The following is an 18,955-nucleotide window of genomic DNA, read 5'->3' as shown; positions in this document are numbered from 1 at the left end:
AGCATGGAGTGACATATTTCTGCTATCGCTCTATCACGCCCCTACACGCAGTGTGCACACATACACCAGCGCGTACTCACATGCGCACGCAACATACGTAAACACAGACCAGACTTTGGTGACTCATTGTATCCATTCCCTAATCAACTCTACATGTCTACAGAGAGAGAGAGAGAGAGAGAGAGAGAGAGGTGCAACAGCTGTTGGTGTGTAAACAGGCTACAGTCTAATGGTCATTTCCTGCTCTCCTCTTCTTCTCACTACGTTGAATCCTCAAGACTCAACAACTAGTCAAACCTTGACCCAATAAAGGAACATCTCTGCATTTACTCATTTCTTCCCTCCGTGTGCACGACCTGCCTCTTTCCCCCGGTCGTACTCCTCTCCCTCTCTTCTCCTCCTCTCCCTTCCTGCCCTCTATCTCTCCACATGTTAATGTGGGGGCATTCCTGTGGTGTGAGTCACAGTCTGAACAGCGCAGAGCCTGTGTCCAGTGCAAAAAAAAAACAGAGAAAGAGAAGAGAAGAGAAGAGAAGAGAAGGCGTGTGAATGTCAGTGGAAAGAAAGAAGGGAAGACTGGAAATCCTAGTCTTAGATTAGCAGGGACTTTCCCCCACTCCTCAACTCTGAATTCCACTGTGTATGTGTGTGCAAGGGTGTGTGTGTGTGTGTTGCGTCCCTTGTCTCAGATCAGACAACAACTTGTGTGTGTGTGTGTGTGTGTGTGTGGGGGGGAGAAAGAGAGTAAAAAGGGGATATTTAGGCTGAACTAACTTCTCAGTTCTGACCAATGTTATCTCCAAACACACACCACTTCCCTACCAGACTCTCCGATCAGTCCTCGGCCTCCTCGATGAGGCCCACCCCTTGACTGACACACACGCGTGCCCGTCCAATCGCATCAGAGTAATAAAAAAGGGCTTCCCCGTGACCTTTAAACACACACGACGTAAACAAGCACGCGTGTTATCTATATAACCGTGTGAGGGGAGTGACATTTTTCCAGCTTCTCTTCGCCGTCACCAAAGATGACACCAGGAGATGATGCAGCATTTGTAACGGTCGCTCGACTCGCCAAACTGCACCGCGATGAAATGTAATCAACGTGAACTGAAAATCATCGCAAAGTTTTGAAGAGCGACGGGGAGATTTCTTTTTTTTTCTTTTTTAAAAACACAAAAAAAATCCAAGATGGAGTGAAAACAAGACACGAGCAGAGAGGGGGAAGCAGGGGAGGAAGTGAAGGAGGTCGGAAAGAGAGGGAAAGGAGGAGGGAAGGAAGGCGGAGGGAGGAGTGCTCCAGCTGTACCCTGAGCTTCAAGGGAGCCAAGTATTTCATCCCTGGAAAAGCTCGCTCCTTCTCCCTTTCTCTCTCTGGAAAATTCTGAGAGCACACACACACACACACACACTCTTCTACACAGCTGCTCCTCACACACGCACACGCATAGGGTGCAACATATGAAGACAGGCACAGTATTCTCTAGAGTTTTTGCACACTCTCTGCTTTCCCCCCCTAAACGCCCCCAACCCCCCCCCCCCCCGTGTTGCCCAAAGTGGGCCGGTCCCATCGGTGAATCAGGCCTTCCCTGGAACTGGCAGACTGGACCAAGTCAACAGTGCAGGGGTGGCCAGGGTCATCGCACAGAGGAAGTGGCCTCACCCGGAATGCAGGGCAGCAGACACGACCAGACATGTCGCGTCTCATTCTCTCCCCCTCTCTCTCCCTCTATTTACCTTCCCTCGCTCTATGGTTTCATTTCCACTCCACTCCTTCCACCCTCCCTTCCTTCTTTTGCCTCCTCATGCCCTACTGTTTGAGGGCATTGGGTTTACATGAGAGCACTGGGCAGGGCACACACACGCACGCACGCACACACACACACACACACACACACTGGACTCAGGCTTTTCACTAACTAACAATCATCTCTGTCCTTTTGTTTCTTAGAATGAACCCAAAGCACATTTGAGTAAAGAAATACTGGAAAAAGAAGACGACAGGTATGCTATATCTCACACACACACACACAACACAGTGCCCCGAGGGACCACATTCCATTACACACCACCTGGAGTGCTAGCTCGTTCCCATAGAGACCAGTTTTCCAAACCCAATGGGACGTAACAAGGAATGAACACACACACACACACACACACACACACACACACACACACACACACACACACACACACACACACACACACACACACACACACACACACACACACACACACACACACACACACACACACACACACACACACACACACACACACACACACACACACACAGTAAGCCTTAGGCTATAAAAACTGAAATTCTTTGATTTCCTCTCTAAAACATGGAGGTATTCCTTACCGTCTCAGTCCAGACTTCACATGTAACTACCATCATCCACCTGGTCAAAGCTAAAACTATATACACACATACCTGCAAGCACCCAAATTCACAGACACACAAACACACACGCACACACAGGGCCTCGCTTATGCGCTGAGCTTTCCTCGCTCTGCAGAGACACTGCGCTCCCTTTTCCCCTGCACATTGCAAAGCAAACTACGAACTGTAAACTTGAAGCAATTTCAAACGGGAGCCGAGGAGGAAAAGTGGTGACGCTCTGGATCAGACGCTTTACTGTCTCCGTGTTTCTACGGTGTGTTTTGGAAGTGGATTCCTCGTCTTGACAAGGCAGATTACAAAGTACGCGGATATCGAATATACAGTATAGGACTAAATGTTGCGCAGCAGTATAATGCTCTGAAAATCTGCTGGTGAAAGGCAGAACATAACCCTGATTTGTACTTTTCTGACGAGACTGACTGCTTCATTTTGTATGATGGTGGTTTGGGGGGCCACTTAAAACCAAGCATGTAAAGATGCTGTCAAGCAAAATTGCATCATGGTCCGAATTGCGCATCAAAACCTGCAGTGTGTAAAGTGTCCATAAGGCCGCGGCATAGTGATATACAGTCCATTGAATAGGATATGGGATTCATTATGTGTCGTGCCAAAACAACACCATGATTTCTTTATTGACCCCGTAACACACCCACAAATATAAATACGACACATAATAGTACACATTTTCCCACACTGTTGCGCACGTTTGAGGGTAAAAATATTGTTTGTCACGGACACGGATCGTAACACGGAAAGCTCGTAACATGTTGCACAATTTGGTTGCGTACACATATTGTAAATCAAGAAGAGAACGCAAGAATCCACCAGATGTTTGCAGTTGGGCGGCGGTGCTCGATCCTGTGCCCTTATCGACGCCCTCGCTGTCCTTAAAACAACCACAGCAATGAGGGCCTCCAGGAACCATGCTCCAAATGAAGCCCTTCTGAGAAAAGTGTATTAACGTTTTCTCCCCTTAACTTGTTTAGAGCCATCTGGTGTGGCGTAAACGCGAGGCCTCTAAGACTTTCCGCCATTTTCCTCTCACACTTCGGCGGAGGGAGAGCGGCGGCGTGCGATGGAAGGCTTGACGAAGACGCGGAGAAGTATTTGGGGAGGGAGGAAAGAAACACAAGAGCAGAGAGAGAGAGAGAGGGAAAGAGCGAATGGGCCACGGATAAATGAGACAGGAAGAGGACAAAAAGAAACAGCTTGCATGTGCTGGCTGAAACATGAAGTAGGCCCTGACGTGACCCACACACTCCGCTCCGTCCAGATGACACGCACGCAAACACGCAAACATACACACAGCTGGTGCAGAGACTTTTTTTTCGCTGAGGTCACAAAGGAGCCGTTCGCCCTAACCACCACTGAGACAATTGGTCTCTGCTAAAAAAGCCTGATTGTTGACTAAGTTTCCCATAATGCACAACAAGAATTAGAGCGCAGCGTGCAGTAGGGGCAGGAGACGCATACCAAGACAAGTAGACTATTTGCAGTGCCGGCGCTTCAGCTGTCAATCAATGTAATGGCGTCAATGTTTAACTTAAACAATCAAAGGAAATCGAACTCTTTGGGAGACTTGGTGACGTTTAACTGCTCATCTCAAGCAAACGCACAAAGAGCATTTCCACGCCAGGAGAGGCACCGGCTCTCTGTGATGTCACATCCTCCCTGGACAGGACACAGCTTCCTGCTCTTCACCCCCCCTGGCCCTCATCAACCCTAATAAAAGTCCAACAAAGAGCAAACAACACAGTAAACCAACACAGCCTTGTAAAACACACACACACACACACACACACACACACACACATATTAACACACTTGCATTCCAGAGCAGGGTGCTCTAACACACCCTCTAGAGTCTTGCCCTTTGATGTGAGTGTGGGAAAGCTCAGGGGGAATGGTCTTAGTGGGGGTGGGAGAAAAAGGGAGGGGGTAGGAGTGTGTGTGTGAGTGTGGGGGGAGGGGGTGTGTACTGGCTGGCAACGGGGCAGGGTTGGGGAAAGGTAGACTGGGAGTAAGGACAGGGGGGGTAGGGGGGTATGCGGGGTCGTTCACAGCTGACCCCCAGGACCACCGAGAGGTCAGTTTGTTTGAACAGAGGACGGAGACACGCAGACAGACACGCACGCACACACACACACATTCGAAGGGGACATGATATTAGCAGACTGATACCGATGCAGATGCAGCGAACGCTTTGAGACGCAATTTTTGACTCGAGATAAAGAAAGCAGCTATGCACAACGATATAAGACCAAAGAGAGAAGGGGGGGGGTGAAGAACAAACAAGAGGTCAGAAAGGTCAAACAGGTAAAGCCAAAAGAACTAGCGCAACTCATGTGAACTTAGAACCTTTAATTTTCTCAATGATTGACTTTCAATTCCCAACAACCATGAATGACTTAAGTGTACGCTGTGGCTTTGAAGGGATTTCAGTCGCCCTGAGGTTATGGAATTTGCTGGGCATCTTTAAAAAAAAAATCCAAACTAAAAAAGAAAAAGGCCTGAAAATAAAACTCTGCCAACAGCATTTAAGCCACACGGAGGCCTAATAAGAAGCACTTAACTTCAGCCCTGCAAATACAATAGTCTCTTTGCTGCCCAAGGTTTGGTATTTAGGTTAAGAAAGAGAGAAAGAGGAGGAGAGGAAGGGGAGGGGGGATAGAGAGCAGGAAGGAACGAACGAGAGAAGACGAAAGGGAGTGAAGGCGGGAGGGAGAAGGAGGCAGGGGAAGGGAGGCTGAAAGTCCATATGAAAGAATCTCTTTTGGCTGCTGTGTCAACGGGTCTTGGCATAAGATCTGCGTCTGCATTTGTGCATGTGTGCATGTGTGTGTGCGTGTGTGTGCATGCGTGTATGTATGTTTGCGTGCATGCACCGCAGCACAGCAGCTAAACAGAGGTTACTTTATATAAAAGCTGTATCCTGGTTGTGCCCTGAGGTCTCTGTAATCTCGCTCTCTGTCACACACACACACATTGCACACACACGAGTACACAAGCGAGCTCTGAGGTCTCGGTAATCACACCGAGGCTCTGTCTAAAGAGCAACTCGGTTCGCCTTCAAAACACACTGCCACACTCCACCTCTCATTAAACCCAGTGACCTCCAGAGAGAGAGAGAGAGAGAGAGAGAGAGAGAGAGAGAGAGAGAGAGAGAGAGACAGAGAGAGAGAGAGAGACAGACAGAGACAGAGACAGAGAGAGACAGAGACAGAGACAGAGACAGAGAGAGAGAGAGAGAGAGAGAGAGAGATTCTGTGTGTGTGGCCACATTAATATGTGCATTCAAACGTAACCCCAAGTCCCCCCAAGCTGCTCGTCCAATTAACTGTTGTCAACTCTAGTCAAAGGCAGCTACACCAGAAAAAAACACACACGCAAGATATACATGCACACACACGCACAGTCGCTAAATTTGCATGTGTGTGTGCACGTCTGCCTACATGAAACAAATGTCATGCCCGGGGTGCGTCAGTCGCCGTCCCTCCCGTTACACCTGCCCCTCGCTTGTCCGTCTCTTCCTCCGTCTATCTCCCCGCCCGATCAGCTCCCCCATTGATCCGTCCATCTATAAATCTCGCCGTCTCGCGTATCTGCCCCGTCTGCGCATCCATCTCATTCCTCCCTCCGTCCATCTATCGGCCGGGCGTTATCTGTCCCTCCGAGCTTAGGCCCGGGGGCGATCCCGCCGATTTCAGGGAGAAATTGAATTAGGCGGCGGGTGGAGGAAGAGGAGGTTGGGCGTAATTAGTCATAATGGGGGAGGGGTAGGGTGAGGTGGTGGTGGCTGGGGGGGGGGGGGGGGGGGAGCCTGAACAGCACTCACTCAACGCAACCTTCACCACAGAGGCAAAGACGCAGAGAGAGAGAGAGAGAGACAGAGAGAGCCAGAGAGACAGAGAGACAGAGAGAGAGACAAACAAAGGTCCCCTTCAAAAGTGCCTGGGATACAGCTTGCTCCGCTGACGTCATCAAAGTGGGACGCGAGCACGCACCAGAGACTGGGGGGGAATTCCCGGCTTACCGCCACCCACCCATCCGTCTTTAAGAGTCTTTAAGTGGCTTACATTTCCAGCCTTTTCATGGAGGCGATATCAGATACAGCCGGGAGTGAGACCGTGGCTTCCCCGCTCTGTCCCCATCCGTCTCTGAGTGGGACACTCGATGCCGCGTTCACCCGAGCCGTTTCAAAGATAGGGAGGAAGAAAGGAGAAGAAGAAATGTCCCTTCCTTTCACGTCTGTCCCTCGCTTGCTTTAAAACTACTAGGCCGTGCAGGCTGTCGCATTTTCTAGTCGATTCAAATGAACGGTAAATCACCTGTCGCCATGTTGGGGGTTTAGACATTCCTTGTCCTCTCAATGTATCTCAATAACCGGTTTCCTCAAATGTTACTGAATACTGATTCCAGTAGCGGCAGACAGAGACGACTGGGCCGTCGCTCAGTTGGGAGGACAGGATATGGCGAGAGTCTCCCAAGCGTTAGGCCTCAGCATGGCTGTCTGCAACGCCCCCCCCCACGGCAGACAGTAGGGGGCCAAGAAGCATTTGCGAGGGGAATTACAGTCGGTCCATAAAGGGGCGCTTTAAGTTAGCTATTGTTGCAATGCTTTCATTTACAGTATAATACCACGCAAAACAAATTTAACATTGCAAAAAATTAAAAACACAGCCATGTTGCAAGGTTCCAACTCTCCAAAAGTCCATTTTCAAAAATGCACTGAATGCAAACCAAGGACAACCTGTGTGTGGGGAACATTCACACTTTGGGACTACTTATGAAAGATGTGATCGCCTTTGTTTTCAACATTATGAAACACACTTGGAAAATAATTTAAAAGACAAGGTGAATTATTGGGTTAAAGCATGTTCGTGTGTGTGTGTGTGTCTTTCGTGCACATACACACGGCTGTGGAAGGAGCTAGAAAACAAGTGAAGTGAGAGGAGACACAGTGACAGAGCAGCGGCGAGGCCATGTGTTAGCATGGTAATGTAATCATGGGACTGACCCTGGATGCACTGCAGGGAGCCGTCCTCTGCCCGGATGGTGAACGTCTCCCCCGGGTTCACCTGCACCAGGATCACCTGCACCGTCACACACACACACATCACAAAGACAATTAGACATCAGTCGGCACGCACAGATCGTTTGATGGAGAACAAAAAAGTAAGATGACATTAGAGATAGGAAAAACAAATTTGCCAAGCATGATCGCTGATGGATGACTGACAATCAGAGAACAGGACACACACTCGGCTGAGCAGGAAGCAGGCTGGCGGGCGTGATACGACACACAATGACTGACGGATCCCGGAGTAGAGCAGAAACACGAAGAGTTCAATAAGGTGTTGGATGAGCTAGCAGTGACACAACTGCTGTGTAACACACCCAATCTACTTTACAACTGCTGCCTGTACACACACTCGCACAAACGGAGCGCACGACAAACACATGCATGGTAGACCTGGAGTGATGCATGTGTCGCAAGTAGGGACAGGTGAGCACGCACACACAGACACACACACATGACACACAAAACACACGGCGCTCTGCTGATGCATACGTGGGTCCTTACCGTCATATTCTCTGCATAGAGATTGTTGAGAGTGTACACGTGGCTGTACACTTGAAACAGGTGACCCTCCATTGTACACGCACCGCACGCGTAGTCATCCACCCGCAAGTGCGACACACACACCCCCCAGACACACACATACACACGGGTGTGCCGTGATCTACAGGTGCCGCCGAGACATCCTCACATGCTGCATTCCGCCTGTAGTGCATGCGTGCGCTCCCATCTCAGTGCTAACCTGCTTCTCTCTATCCCTCTCTCTCTCTCCCTCTCTCTCTCAGACACACACACACACACGAGCGCACAAACACTTCCTGCTCTGTCTGCTGCAGCGGCTGCTAGTTTCTATGGGAACCGCAGCATTGTGCAGGGCGACCCATGTTTCCCAGACTGAGAAAACCCCCCATATGAGCGACCATGTGGGAGTGAGTGAGCCGCTGAGCACCATGGAGTGAGCGCCTGTGGTCACATGGTACGTTTGTTTTAAGCTATAATGAACCCAGAAGTGTCCACAAATAAGAAAACAAACCGGTTGGGAGCAGATTGTCGGTTATTTTCCTACATTAGATCACTTCAGGGTGCATCATCGCGCATAAATAAAGAGCCAAAAGGAGGAGATCACGCTGTGCACTGATTTAGAACAGCAGTTTAGAGGATAACTACGTTGGAACTGTCTACATCTGCCCTCCTGTTGACCGTTTGAAATCACGCAATCGCCTGAGCAGCTGGAGACAAACTCGCAAACAAACAAACAAACAAACACACACATGTAGGCAGGTAAGACGAGACGGATAAACAAGGCGGGAAAGCAGAGAGACGAGCAAGACGGCGAACGGCAACAGACTCAACACCGTCTGTGCTCGCCCACACACACAGAACGGGTTAGACAGTTGAAGAAACACACAAATACAAACACACACAAACCTATATAATCATCGGTCTGGATCTGCGATTCCAGAGTGGGAACCGGGTTTAAACTGCTAAGTGTCGCGGCCAAAACACTCCCACTGTGCTTCCTGTCGTACGGCGAGGGAACAGGCCAGAGTAGGGGGGGGGGCAAACACAAACGTTCTATATGTGCGTTTGTGTGCTTTTACGGCTTGGCAGCTGCTCATTACAGACGGCATCAATGTTTGGGCCAGGTGACGAATGATAACAAAGCCAAAAGAACGCACCACTGTTTGATGTGCGCCCGTGTGTGTCCGCCTGATCCTATGCATGCGTGTGCATGTGCGTGTGGTTAATCAGGAATGTAGAAAGACAACGAACGCATTCTCATGTCGCACCTGCGTGGATGTCTATGTGTGTGTGTGTGTGTGTGTGTGTGTGCGTGTGCTGTGCTTTTACCTGCTGCGCTGCGTCACCGTTAACCATGTGAGGCATGAGCGGGACCTCCCCGTTCAGGAGGGGGGGCGGGGCCAAATCCAGTGGAATCTGGTCTGCCATCATCATTGTGACGTACATTCATGGAGAAATTCACTGAACTGCCCTACCTGGGAAAGTACAGAGAGAGAGAGACACAGAAAGACAGAGAGAGAGAGAGAGAGAGAGAGAGAGAGAGAGAGAGAGAGAGAGAGAGAGAGAGAGAGAGAGAGAGAGAGAGAGAGAGAGAGAGAGAGAGAGATGATAATAAGCATTTGTTTAACTGCATTAACTTTTAAACATGCATCAAAAAAATCATCATCATCATCCGCATCCCCCTTCTGTTGCCCCATTAGATATCCATAAAATCAAATAATAAATTAAATCCATAAACGCTGGCTCACAGAGGGACATAAACGTTAGTCACTGCCATTACGCAACACGTCGGGGACACGGCAGGGAGCGGCGGGATCCTATTGACTCCGTCCGCGTCGGCGTCTCACTGATGTCTCTCCTGTCCAAGGCACACAGGACGTTCTACTCTTTCACTCCAAATCTGTGAAGACGTGCCAGCGACCACCAACCGACGCTGATGAAAGCACAATAATCCAATGTAATAAATCAATAACTGTGCTTCGACAGGATTTCACTCTCATTTCCTCTGGCACAAAGCACACACACACACACACACACACACGCACACACACACACGCTGTTCTTTCAACAGGTGTATCTGCTTTGTGCGTTGAGATTTAATGTCTCGGCGAAATACAACACAAACAATCGGCTCAAGGGACTTTAGACGGGATTCAAAACTCTTCATGGACTCTTCAACACAGGATGGATTACAGGGAATATCCTGTTTGGAAGATGAATGGAGGAGAAAGAGGGAGGAAGCCGGATCAATGGTCCCTGGTTTGATTAGTGAATAGGGACGCACACACAAACATTCACACACACCTGCTGTTAGCTCTGCAAATACAAACATGGCACACAGGAGAGCGACTGGATAAGAACACGCGGGGGAAGAATGGGGAGGCTCACAGCTCCTTGCCTCAATTGTGTCGATTCTCTTTTGGCACAAACATAAAGGCGGCCAAAGCTTTTCATCGCCCGGTGGAAAACTTACACGCACACAGCACAAACCACACAGATAAACACACAACTCCCTATACTGTTACGTCAGCAGCAACACACACACACACACACACACACACTATGTTGCACTAATAGACAAACACATACATGTGCACACAGACACACTCACACGAACACACACACACACACACATCCGTTGCCTGGAGCGTCTTATTGGATGACGTCAGTTTTTCGATTCAAAGCTGGCGACCGACATCATTGCTGACTAATGGCTATAAGCTGTGCTGCTGTTTGCATAGGCTCTAACACACAAACACACCAGAATAAAGAATCCGATCACAGCAACAACTATTTCACATACAGATGCAAACACAGGCACCTTATGCAAATACAATACACACACTGTCCTTCTTGAAACAGCTGTGTGTCTCTCCTCTCAGCTGGTCTCACTCTGGTGCTGATGGGGGTCCCTGAAAGGGTTAATGGATCACACAGCTGTGGATCGTACCGCTACAACCAAAACACACACTTCTCTCTTAGAGGACCTTTTCCCTCTCTCTTTCCCTCATTTTGTTCCCTCTCTCTTTCTGTCCCGCCCGGGCCCCATTCCCAGCTCAGCCTGGCCATCCTGCCTAACACGCGCGCAAACACACACACGCACGCTGTATCCAGGACGCATCACAGACAGATGGTAACGCCACTCTCAGCTCTGCCAGGAGAGCGAGACGAGAGCGGAGGACGGAGGGAGGAAGGGGAGGTAAGTATGAATGATAGGCCTGGATGAGGAATCCTGATCGTAAACGGCAACATTTCATCACAACTTCGGCACAAAATGACAAAATGCATGAAGCAATGTTCAGGAATTTCAGATGTCACATTTATCAGCTGAGAAATTGTTCAGACAGGACTTACAAAGAGGGAAAGAATCGGTGTGATATACATTTTGCAGCAATATTCGGGTTTCCAATCCATCATGTGTTAATGAATGAAAAGTGATCTTTGTTTTGCAATGCAATCACTAGCAGATGGATGCTGCGGTTCTCACACACACACACACACACACACACACACACACACACACACACACACACACACACACACACACACACACACACACACACACACACACACACACACACACACACACACACACACACACACACACACACACACACACACACACACACACACACACACACACGTAGCAGTTTCCGTTCCCAGTGGAATGTGGGAGGACTAAGGTGTCGATTCCCAGCAGGGATAAAAATGTTAAATTGAAAAATTCCATGTTGGATCTAGAAAACAATCACCCGCTTGTCCGGCATGTATGAACGATTGTGCGAGCGTGTGTGTGTGTGTGCATGCAAGTCCATGCACGTGTGTCTGTGTCATCGGACAGAAAGTCCTGTGTGAGCGTGGAACCAGCCTCCCATAAAAGACGCATAGAGTAAAACACACACCGAGGTGTAGCACACACAGATGCACAGAGGGCCTAGATATCCAGGCAGCAGCTCTGACCTCAAAACCTTAGTCATTACTCACACAGCCATTCATTACTCACACACACAGACACACACACGCCCAATGACTCCAGTTTGTCCATCCTGATGAAGCATAATGGATATTCACAACCACCTAACAGACTGTCTGACTTACTTCCAGTCGACTGCTTCACACCTCTCTCTCTCTCTCACACACACACACACGCACACACATTTGTGCAACATCCAAAGAGGCAAGCCCCGCAGACTTCATTGGACACAACCTGTTGTGTGTGTATGTGTGAGTCTTTAATGTGAGAGATTTGTGAGACACAATATTTCATAGTACCGAGGCTGTAAAAGCAGCATTTTGTTTTTGCATAAATCACATTCCGACTGTCCTGCGTGAGCCATTTTGGCGACGTTGTGTTACCATGACCGCAGCGACCGTGACGACCTCCATGGTAGTTTGCTTCCAGGGTCAAATGTAACAACATTCTAAATTCTTCTAACTTTTTGAAGACTTCAGAGCGAATCCCACCAGACTGTTGTTTCAATCATCCTTCAAGAAAATTCATCCCAATTAATTGTTGATAACGGATCAATAGCTTTGGTCTGTAAATCCTGATGCTCATATTTTATAATAATTATGATCATTTTGTTCCAGAGGGTCATACACAAAATGTATAGGTATCCTCCTCATCCTGGGTGTGTCAAGCAGTGAGGAATGCTCTCAGGTGTCAGTGCTCAGAGCTGAATGACTATCTATTCAATACACACACACACACACACGCACGCGTATACATCATACACATTTGGAATCGATTCAACTCCTTTTATACCCACGTTATCAGTTGACAACCTTAATCTGCGTTGGCATTTAACTAATATACACACACACGAAGGCACACTGGTGTGTGCGTGTGTGTTTGAAGAAAAGGGGGGTAGCTTCTAAATATGGTGGGAAACCGCCACCCACACCACTCCCATTCAACCCCAGCTCCATTTACAAAAGGTATTCAGTCTAGGAGGAGACCTGCTCCTGCTCTCACTCTCCCTAACACACACATGCACGCACACACACGTACACACACACGGACATATTAGAGTGCCTGAGAAGAAGTTTGCCAGAGAAGAGGGAGAGATGGAGTGGAGAGGGGGAGATGCAGAGAAAAAGAGGGCAGGGTGGGAGGGAGGGAGTAAAGAAAGAAAGAAAGAAAGAAAGAAAGAAGGGTGGAGAGGAAGGCAAAGAGGAATGCTGGGCCTGGAGCACTAACACACACACACACACACACACACTTGGAACAGACAGAGAGGGGATTTATAAAAGATGGAACCTAGGTTTCCCACGTTGGCGAGCAGCTTTCTGCACATATGCATTCAGTGTGTGTGTGTGTGTGTAGTATGTGTATGTGTGTGTGTGTGTCTGTGTGAGAGAGAGCGAGTTTGTCTCAAAGCCCATCCAGAGCTTTGGCTTGTTCTATCAATCTGTCCCCATGCATTTTGCTTGCATGTGTGTGTTCATGGGTGTATAAATTTGTGCGAAACCTTTGCCGAGTGTTGTGCATGCACACGCACCGCTCGCTCTGTGCGCACACACACAAACGCGCACGCACCGCTCGCTCCGTGTGTATTTCTGCACATGTGCACGTTTGTACGGTTGAAGTCGCCGTGCCCTGTAATTGCCGTAATGATATGTCATCCACGAAGAAGAACTCGGAACGGGTGGAATGGAATGCAACGGACTCATACAAGCGCGCACACACACGCACACGCGCGCACACACACACACACTTGAAACAAACCATGCATGAACAAGATCCTCTTCAAACTCCCTTAACTGAGGCCTGTAGGGCACCTTTTTCCCCCAAAACAGATGAGATCCAGCACTTCAACAAACCGCATCTAATGATGAATGAACGCCTCAACCAAACAGCTGTTGATGGCTCTCATTTCCCTTTTAACAACTCTCCCTCTCTGACTCTCTCTCTCTCTCTTTTAAAAGTTTAAATCAGGCCACAATACCTCAATGCCACATTTGGCTGAGACTGTTATTAAGTGTAATTAACTATGAGCTAGGAGTTAAGGATTCATTTTTGAGCAGAGAGCGGATTTCTGATGTGCGTGTTTGCAGCATGGTCAAATGCTCTGTGTGTCGGTGTGTGTGTGTGTGTGTGTGTGTGTGTGTGTGTGTGTGTGTGTGCGTGTGTGAGTTTCCCAGAGTTGCTCGCTGGCCTTATCGTGCCGATTCTACAGTGTTTTGGGAAGCGGAGTCACTGCCACGTCCCACATTCCCCTGCATGAAACAAGCGTCTCTCCACTTCTCAGAATGCAAAACGCGCCTCCAAGGTTGCACTGTGGTCGATGTGTGTGTGTGTGTGTGTGTGTGTGTGTGTGTGTGTGTGTGTGTGTGTGTGTGTGTGTGTGTGTGTGTGTGGTGTGTGTGGGGGTTACGCATAACTCAAGGCAGATGGGAAGTTCGGATGTTCTGATAGCTCGCCGGCTCACTTCTGCAAATCGCGGGAACAACCACCCATCCTGGTGTCGGCTGGTGTCTGATAAAATCTCAAAACTGTCACTCTGCATAAGACGACATGGAATCTCTCTTTCCGCCTGCGTCTGTCTCTCTGTCTCTCTCCTTTCACAGGGGCCTGCAGATCGACACTCTTCCTCTCTTTCTCCCCGTCTTTTGCCCGCCTCCGTTTCCTCTGAATGCCAGGCATTCTGCAGATCGTTGTGTGCAGCCGGAGAGGGCCGACAAGTCCGGACTCAGCCCGGGTAAAAGACAGGCTCAGCACTTCTCCCCCTCTAACCCCCGCCCCTTCCGCCTTCATCCCTCGCTCTGCACACAGAAAATGAGCACCCTGGGCAAAGCCTTTCTCCCCTGTCATCCTCCCATCCATCCCATTCCCGCCCACCGATCCAATCCTCTCATCTCCAGGCTCTGGCTTACAGGAACACGCCGGGGCAGAAACAGATGACCCCCCCACCCCCACCCCCCACCTAACCACCTTCCCACCCCCCTTTACTACAGAGCTTTTCTGGAGATTAAAACTTCTCAGACACAACAGAGTCAGGCGGCACACGGAAACTTTCTTGCCAAACCCCCCCCCTCGTTCTTATTACACAGCCATGCAAGTCACAACAACAAAACTTTGATCAACTTGTTTCCACACACACACACACAATTCAATCTTTCCCGACACACGAAATCAGCAGCTCAGCCAGAGAGTCCAGCATCTAACTCTGTTGCCATCCACTTCCTGGAAAGACCCGCCTTCCTGAAAAATTCCTGTCAAAACACAGCTTCCCCCTCCGATTGGCCAGCGGGAAATCATCAGCTGGGGGGGGGGGGGGGTTAGTGGAAGCATCGCTGAAAGACACATCGACCCATTCCCAGGGAGAGACTACTGTTACATAACTGCTCGCACACACACAGACACACACACACACACACGCAAAGACCAGAGACAACTCCCTCAACACACAGTGGAACATAAAACAGGGTCACGGCGAAATAAAGGTGATGAGACAGTAGAGGGAGTGCAAAAGCAGAAAGAAAAGGAGAAAAAAGGAGGAGTGAGAGAGGGAGGGAGGGGAAAGTGAGGCATCAGTTTTTCTGTGAACAAAAATGAAGAGGAAATGGCTATTTTACACACAGGTCAGGAGCTGTGGGAGAGCACTTCCGCCAAAGTGTGTGTGTCTGTGTGTGCATGTGCGAGAGACAGAAAGGTTAATTGGTGTGTGATGGAAGATCACCTGCATCAAACTCTCGGCGGAAACGCAACGGACCGGACAGGAAAGCTGTGCCGGGAATAAGACACACACACACACAAAATCTTGAAGTATTAAGCTTAAAAAAAGCAATTTGGAGTTAAGAATCAATATTATCTGTCTTTATTCTGGGATTGACAAAAATCTGTCAGGGGGGTCGAGTGCAAAGAGCCGATGAAAGAGTGGAAGGAGGGAAAGGAGAGGGGGAGAAAGGGGAGAAAATGGAGAAGAGAGAGGGGCCGAGTGTGTGTGTGTGTGTGGAGGGAGAAATGTGTGGAATCCTAATTGTGTTATTGCTCCAGAACAAACATTAGTCCTGCCTCTCATACCACAGACAGCAGGCTGTGAGTGTGAGAGTGTGTGAGTGAGAGAGAGAGAGCGAGCGAGAGAATTGAATGAGTCCAGAAAATTAAGAGTTAAGCAAAGCGAGTTTGAAGTGTGCTCTCCACTTTCCCTTGGCTATTCGTGGAGGCCAACCATTTATAACCAGCTCTGTGTTGCACCGCCGAGGATGCTGGGAGTTCTGTGTTAGCTGTTAGCCTCACATTAGCACCGCCTGTTCCAGCAGATGTGTGCATCTGCCAACGAGCCCTCCCTCCTGCAGCTGTAGGCCTTTGGGCTGGCTGGTGTGGGTGTGGGTGTGTGTGTGCGTGTGTGTGTGTGGTTGGGCAGGGGGCCAGCAGGCAGTAAAACCCACAGTAGAGGCCCTGAAAGCCTGATCCCTGCCACGTAGCAGCTACGTAGGTCGAGAGAGGAGAGGAAGAGGAAAGAAAAGAGAGGAGAGGGTGTATGGGGAAGCGGAGTGAAACAATGTGGGTCGAGGAGAGGGTGTATGGGGAAGCGGAGTGAAACAATGTGGGTCATTGTGTAGGAGTCAGAATATAAACAGAGGCGATGCAACAGTCAAATACAGAGAGACAAAGTGACTTTGTGATATCATTTATCCCAGCTGGAAACACTGAGGGCCAATATGACTGACGTCTCTCTGTCTCTCTCTCTCTCTCTCTCCCCACCTATACTTGAGTGCCAACTCATCATGGCCTGTGACTGTTGTCATTGCGTTCGAAACGACCCTCATCTTCACCACCTATGTCACGCACATGATTGTCGCGAGAGGCGTGTTCTTCTCCATCGCCGGCTTCATCGTTTGTTTTTTTGTAAATGTTGGCTGTCGTTGCCATTTTGATACAGAGGAAGTGCCTATTCTCCCACAGGCACATGTGCGTCTTCTTCGCCTTCTTCACAGCAGCACTTCCAGATTATTCTTCTCCTTTTTGACTCTCTATCTCAATCTCTAAGATTATCCCTGCTGGTGAACTGATGATGTTATTTTTATGTTACAGGCACCCCTGACACGCGCTGGTGTCGGGCGCTTCAGTCCAAGCACGTCAGGCTTGTCAGGTTTGGACGTGCAGGTAATGAAGTGAGGTCATCTCCCCTCCACATTACTCCACTGCCCTACACTTGTGCACTTTAGGGGTTATAAACAAAAGGGAACATTTATGCGGAATTGTCTAACCATGTTCATCGACAAGAGTTTCCAAAGGCGGTTCGTCGTGAAGCAAGACACACAAAGACGCCTTCATTAAGCCCTGAAAGTACATAAACACGACGCAGACCACCGGAGGCTAAAGGAAACACCAAAGAGTTGTCAGGGTTGGTTCCAGAGAGTGATTTCTTCTTCTGGCGTCGCCATGGAGATAACTAAGGGAGAGACTTGGAGTCTGGTCCGCTCCGAGTCTGCGTCTTAGCCCGTCACCATCCAAGGCTTTGGTCGTGTGTCCTTCTCACGTGGCAGTTGTGTACCGCTGCTGTGGCTACACTGTGCTCGCAAGAAGCAGCCCATCAACACTGGCTGCACTTTGATGCACTCTGTCCCACTTTAGAGTTAACCTGTCTCGCCACTACCCTGGCCTCCTTCACTTTTGCTCCGCCTCCACACCTCCCACCCCTTGTTGGCCCTACTTCCCAAACAACCCCTCAGCCTTCAAAAGACAGCCGCCCATTCAAAAGGCTTCGGGGGAGGAGAGCAGTGCAGACTTTTGGGGGGGGCGGGTGTATTTGGGGGGATGCGGGGTTCTCATTCCCGCTAAATTGTCCCACATGGCTGAGCGTGCTTAGTTTAAACAAACACAGCCACTTCCTCCTCACTGCGCACACAGACACAGGCGTGCACGCACACACACCCACCAACATAAATACGCCAAGTGTGTGCGCACACACACAGGCATGCTCGACCTCCAATACACAAAACTAAGCATGCACGCACACATATGCACACACACAAACACACACACACAATGCATTGTATACCCAGTGTGGGGCTTTCGCTCCTGCGCCGCGGCTGTAAACTCACAGCTGAGCCCAGACTCCAAAACAAAACAGGGCCGTAACTCAGCGCCGCAGCCCCTCGTGAAGCAAAAAAGCGGGCCGCAATTTCCCGTGATGTCTAAATTCTGGACAATCAGCACGCCGGTATGATTCTGCTTCTGGTTACAATGAGTTAACAAAATAAATCTTCTGTGGGTCTTAAAAAAGTACAGTCCACAATAAACATCTGAACTAATGGGTCCCTGGAGTCTAACCCCAAAAGCCAGATTCATACCACAGGATGAGACTCATACCACAGGCGTCGGACACTGGATGCTCTGTGCGTGTGTGTGTGTGTGTGTGTGTGTGTGTGTGTGTGTGTGTGTGTGTGTGTGTGTGTGTGTGTGTGTGTGTGTGTGTGTGTGTGTGTGTGTGTGTGTGTGTGTGTGTGTGTGTGTGTGTGTGTGTGTGTGTGTGTGTGTGTGTGTGTGTGTACACGTCTGGAAAATGAAGCAGAGAGAGATGGAAATAGGGGGATGTGGTCAGTATGACGATTTCAGTGTATTACAGTAAAGCGAGTTTTCAGGGGCAGTGTTGCAATTACCATAAAAACACATTACTATGCACAAAAGCTTTCCCACTTGGTTTGTGTTATTGGGTTTTTCCCCAAAAAAATAAAGTGCGAGAGCACTCACAAATTATGCTGCAGTACACGTCAGAAGGTATTTACATAATTACAGATTTGTGTAATTATGAGTGACCAACAAGTACCTCAAAGTATCCAGATAGCAGACAAACAGTTTGATTTGGCAACAACGAATGAGTTCTGCTCTTCTTCACATATTGGTGTGTGAGTGTGTACAGTCAACGCTTGTATGGTTCTGCTGCCCCTTAGTTTGCTCAGAGGCCCGACCCTTCATTATCAGCGTGAAGTTCCAAGCG

General features: G+C 49.1%; 1 protein-coding gene across 2 annotated transcripts in view; it reads right to left on the bottom strand.

Annotated features, from left to right (window-relative positions):
- fndc3ba (fibronectin type III domain containing 3Ba) overlaps positions 1-18,955 on the bottom strand; it is a 70,889-nt gene that overhangs the window by 43,772 nt on the left and 8,162 nt on the right. For both annotated transcript variants that reach the window (XM_076157868.1, XM_076157869.1), the window contains exons 2-3: positions 9,336-9,481; positions 7,422-7,497 (exon numbers count right to left, since the gene is read on the bottom strand). In XM_076157868.1, coding sequence (XP_076013983.1) covers positions 7,422-7,497; positions 9,336-9,452 — 193 coding nt within the window. In that variant the 5' untranslated portion in view covers positions 9,453-9,481. The remainder of the gene's footprint in view (positions 1-7,421; positions 7,498-9,335; positions 9,482-18,955) is intronic.

The sequence above is a fragment of the Genypterus blacodes genome, unplaced genomic scaffold (assembly GCF_046128005.1).
Source record: "Genypterus blacodes isolate CSIRO-AG114 ecotype Tasmania unplaced genomic scaffold, CSIRO-AGI_Gbla_v1 ptg000073l_1, whole genome shotgun sequence".
Lineage (NCBI taxonomy): Eukaryota > Metazoa > Chordata > Actinopteri > Ophidiiformes > Ophidiidae > Genypterus > Genypterus blacodes.
This window is presented reverse-complemented; position numbering and strand designations above follow the sequence as displayed.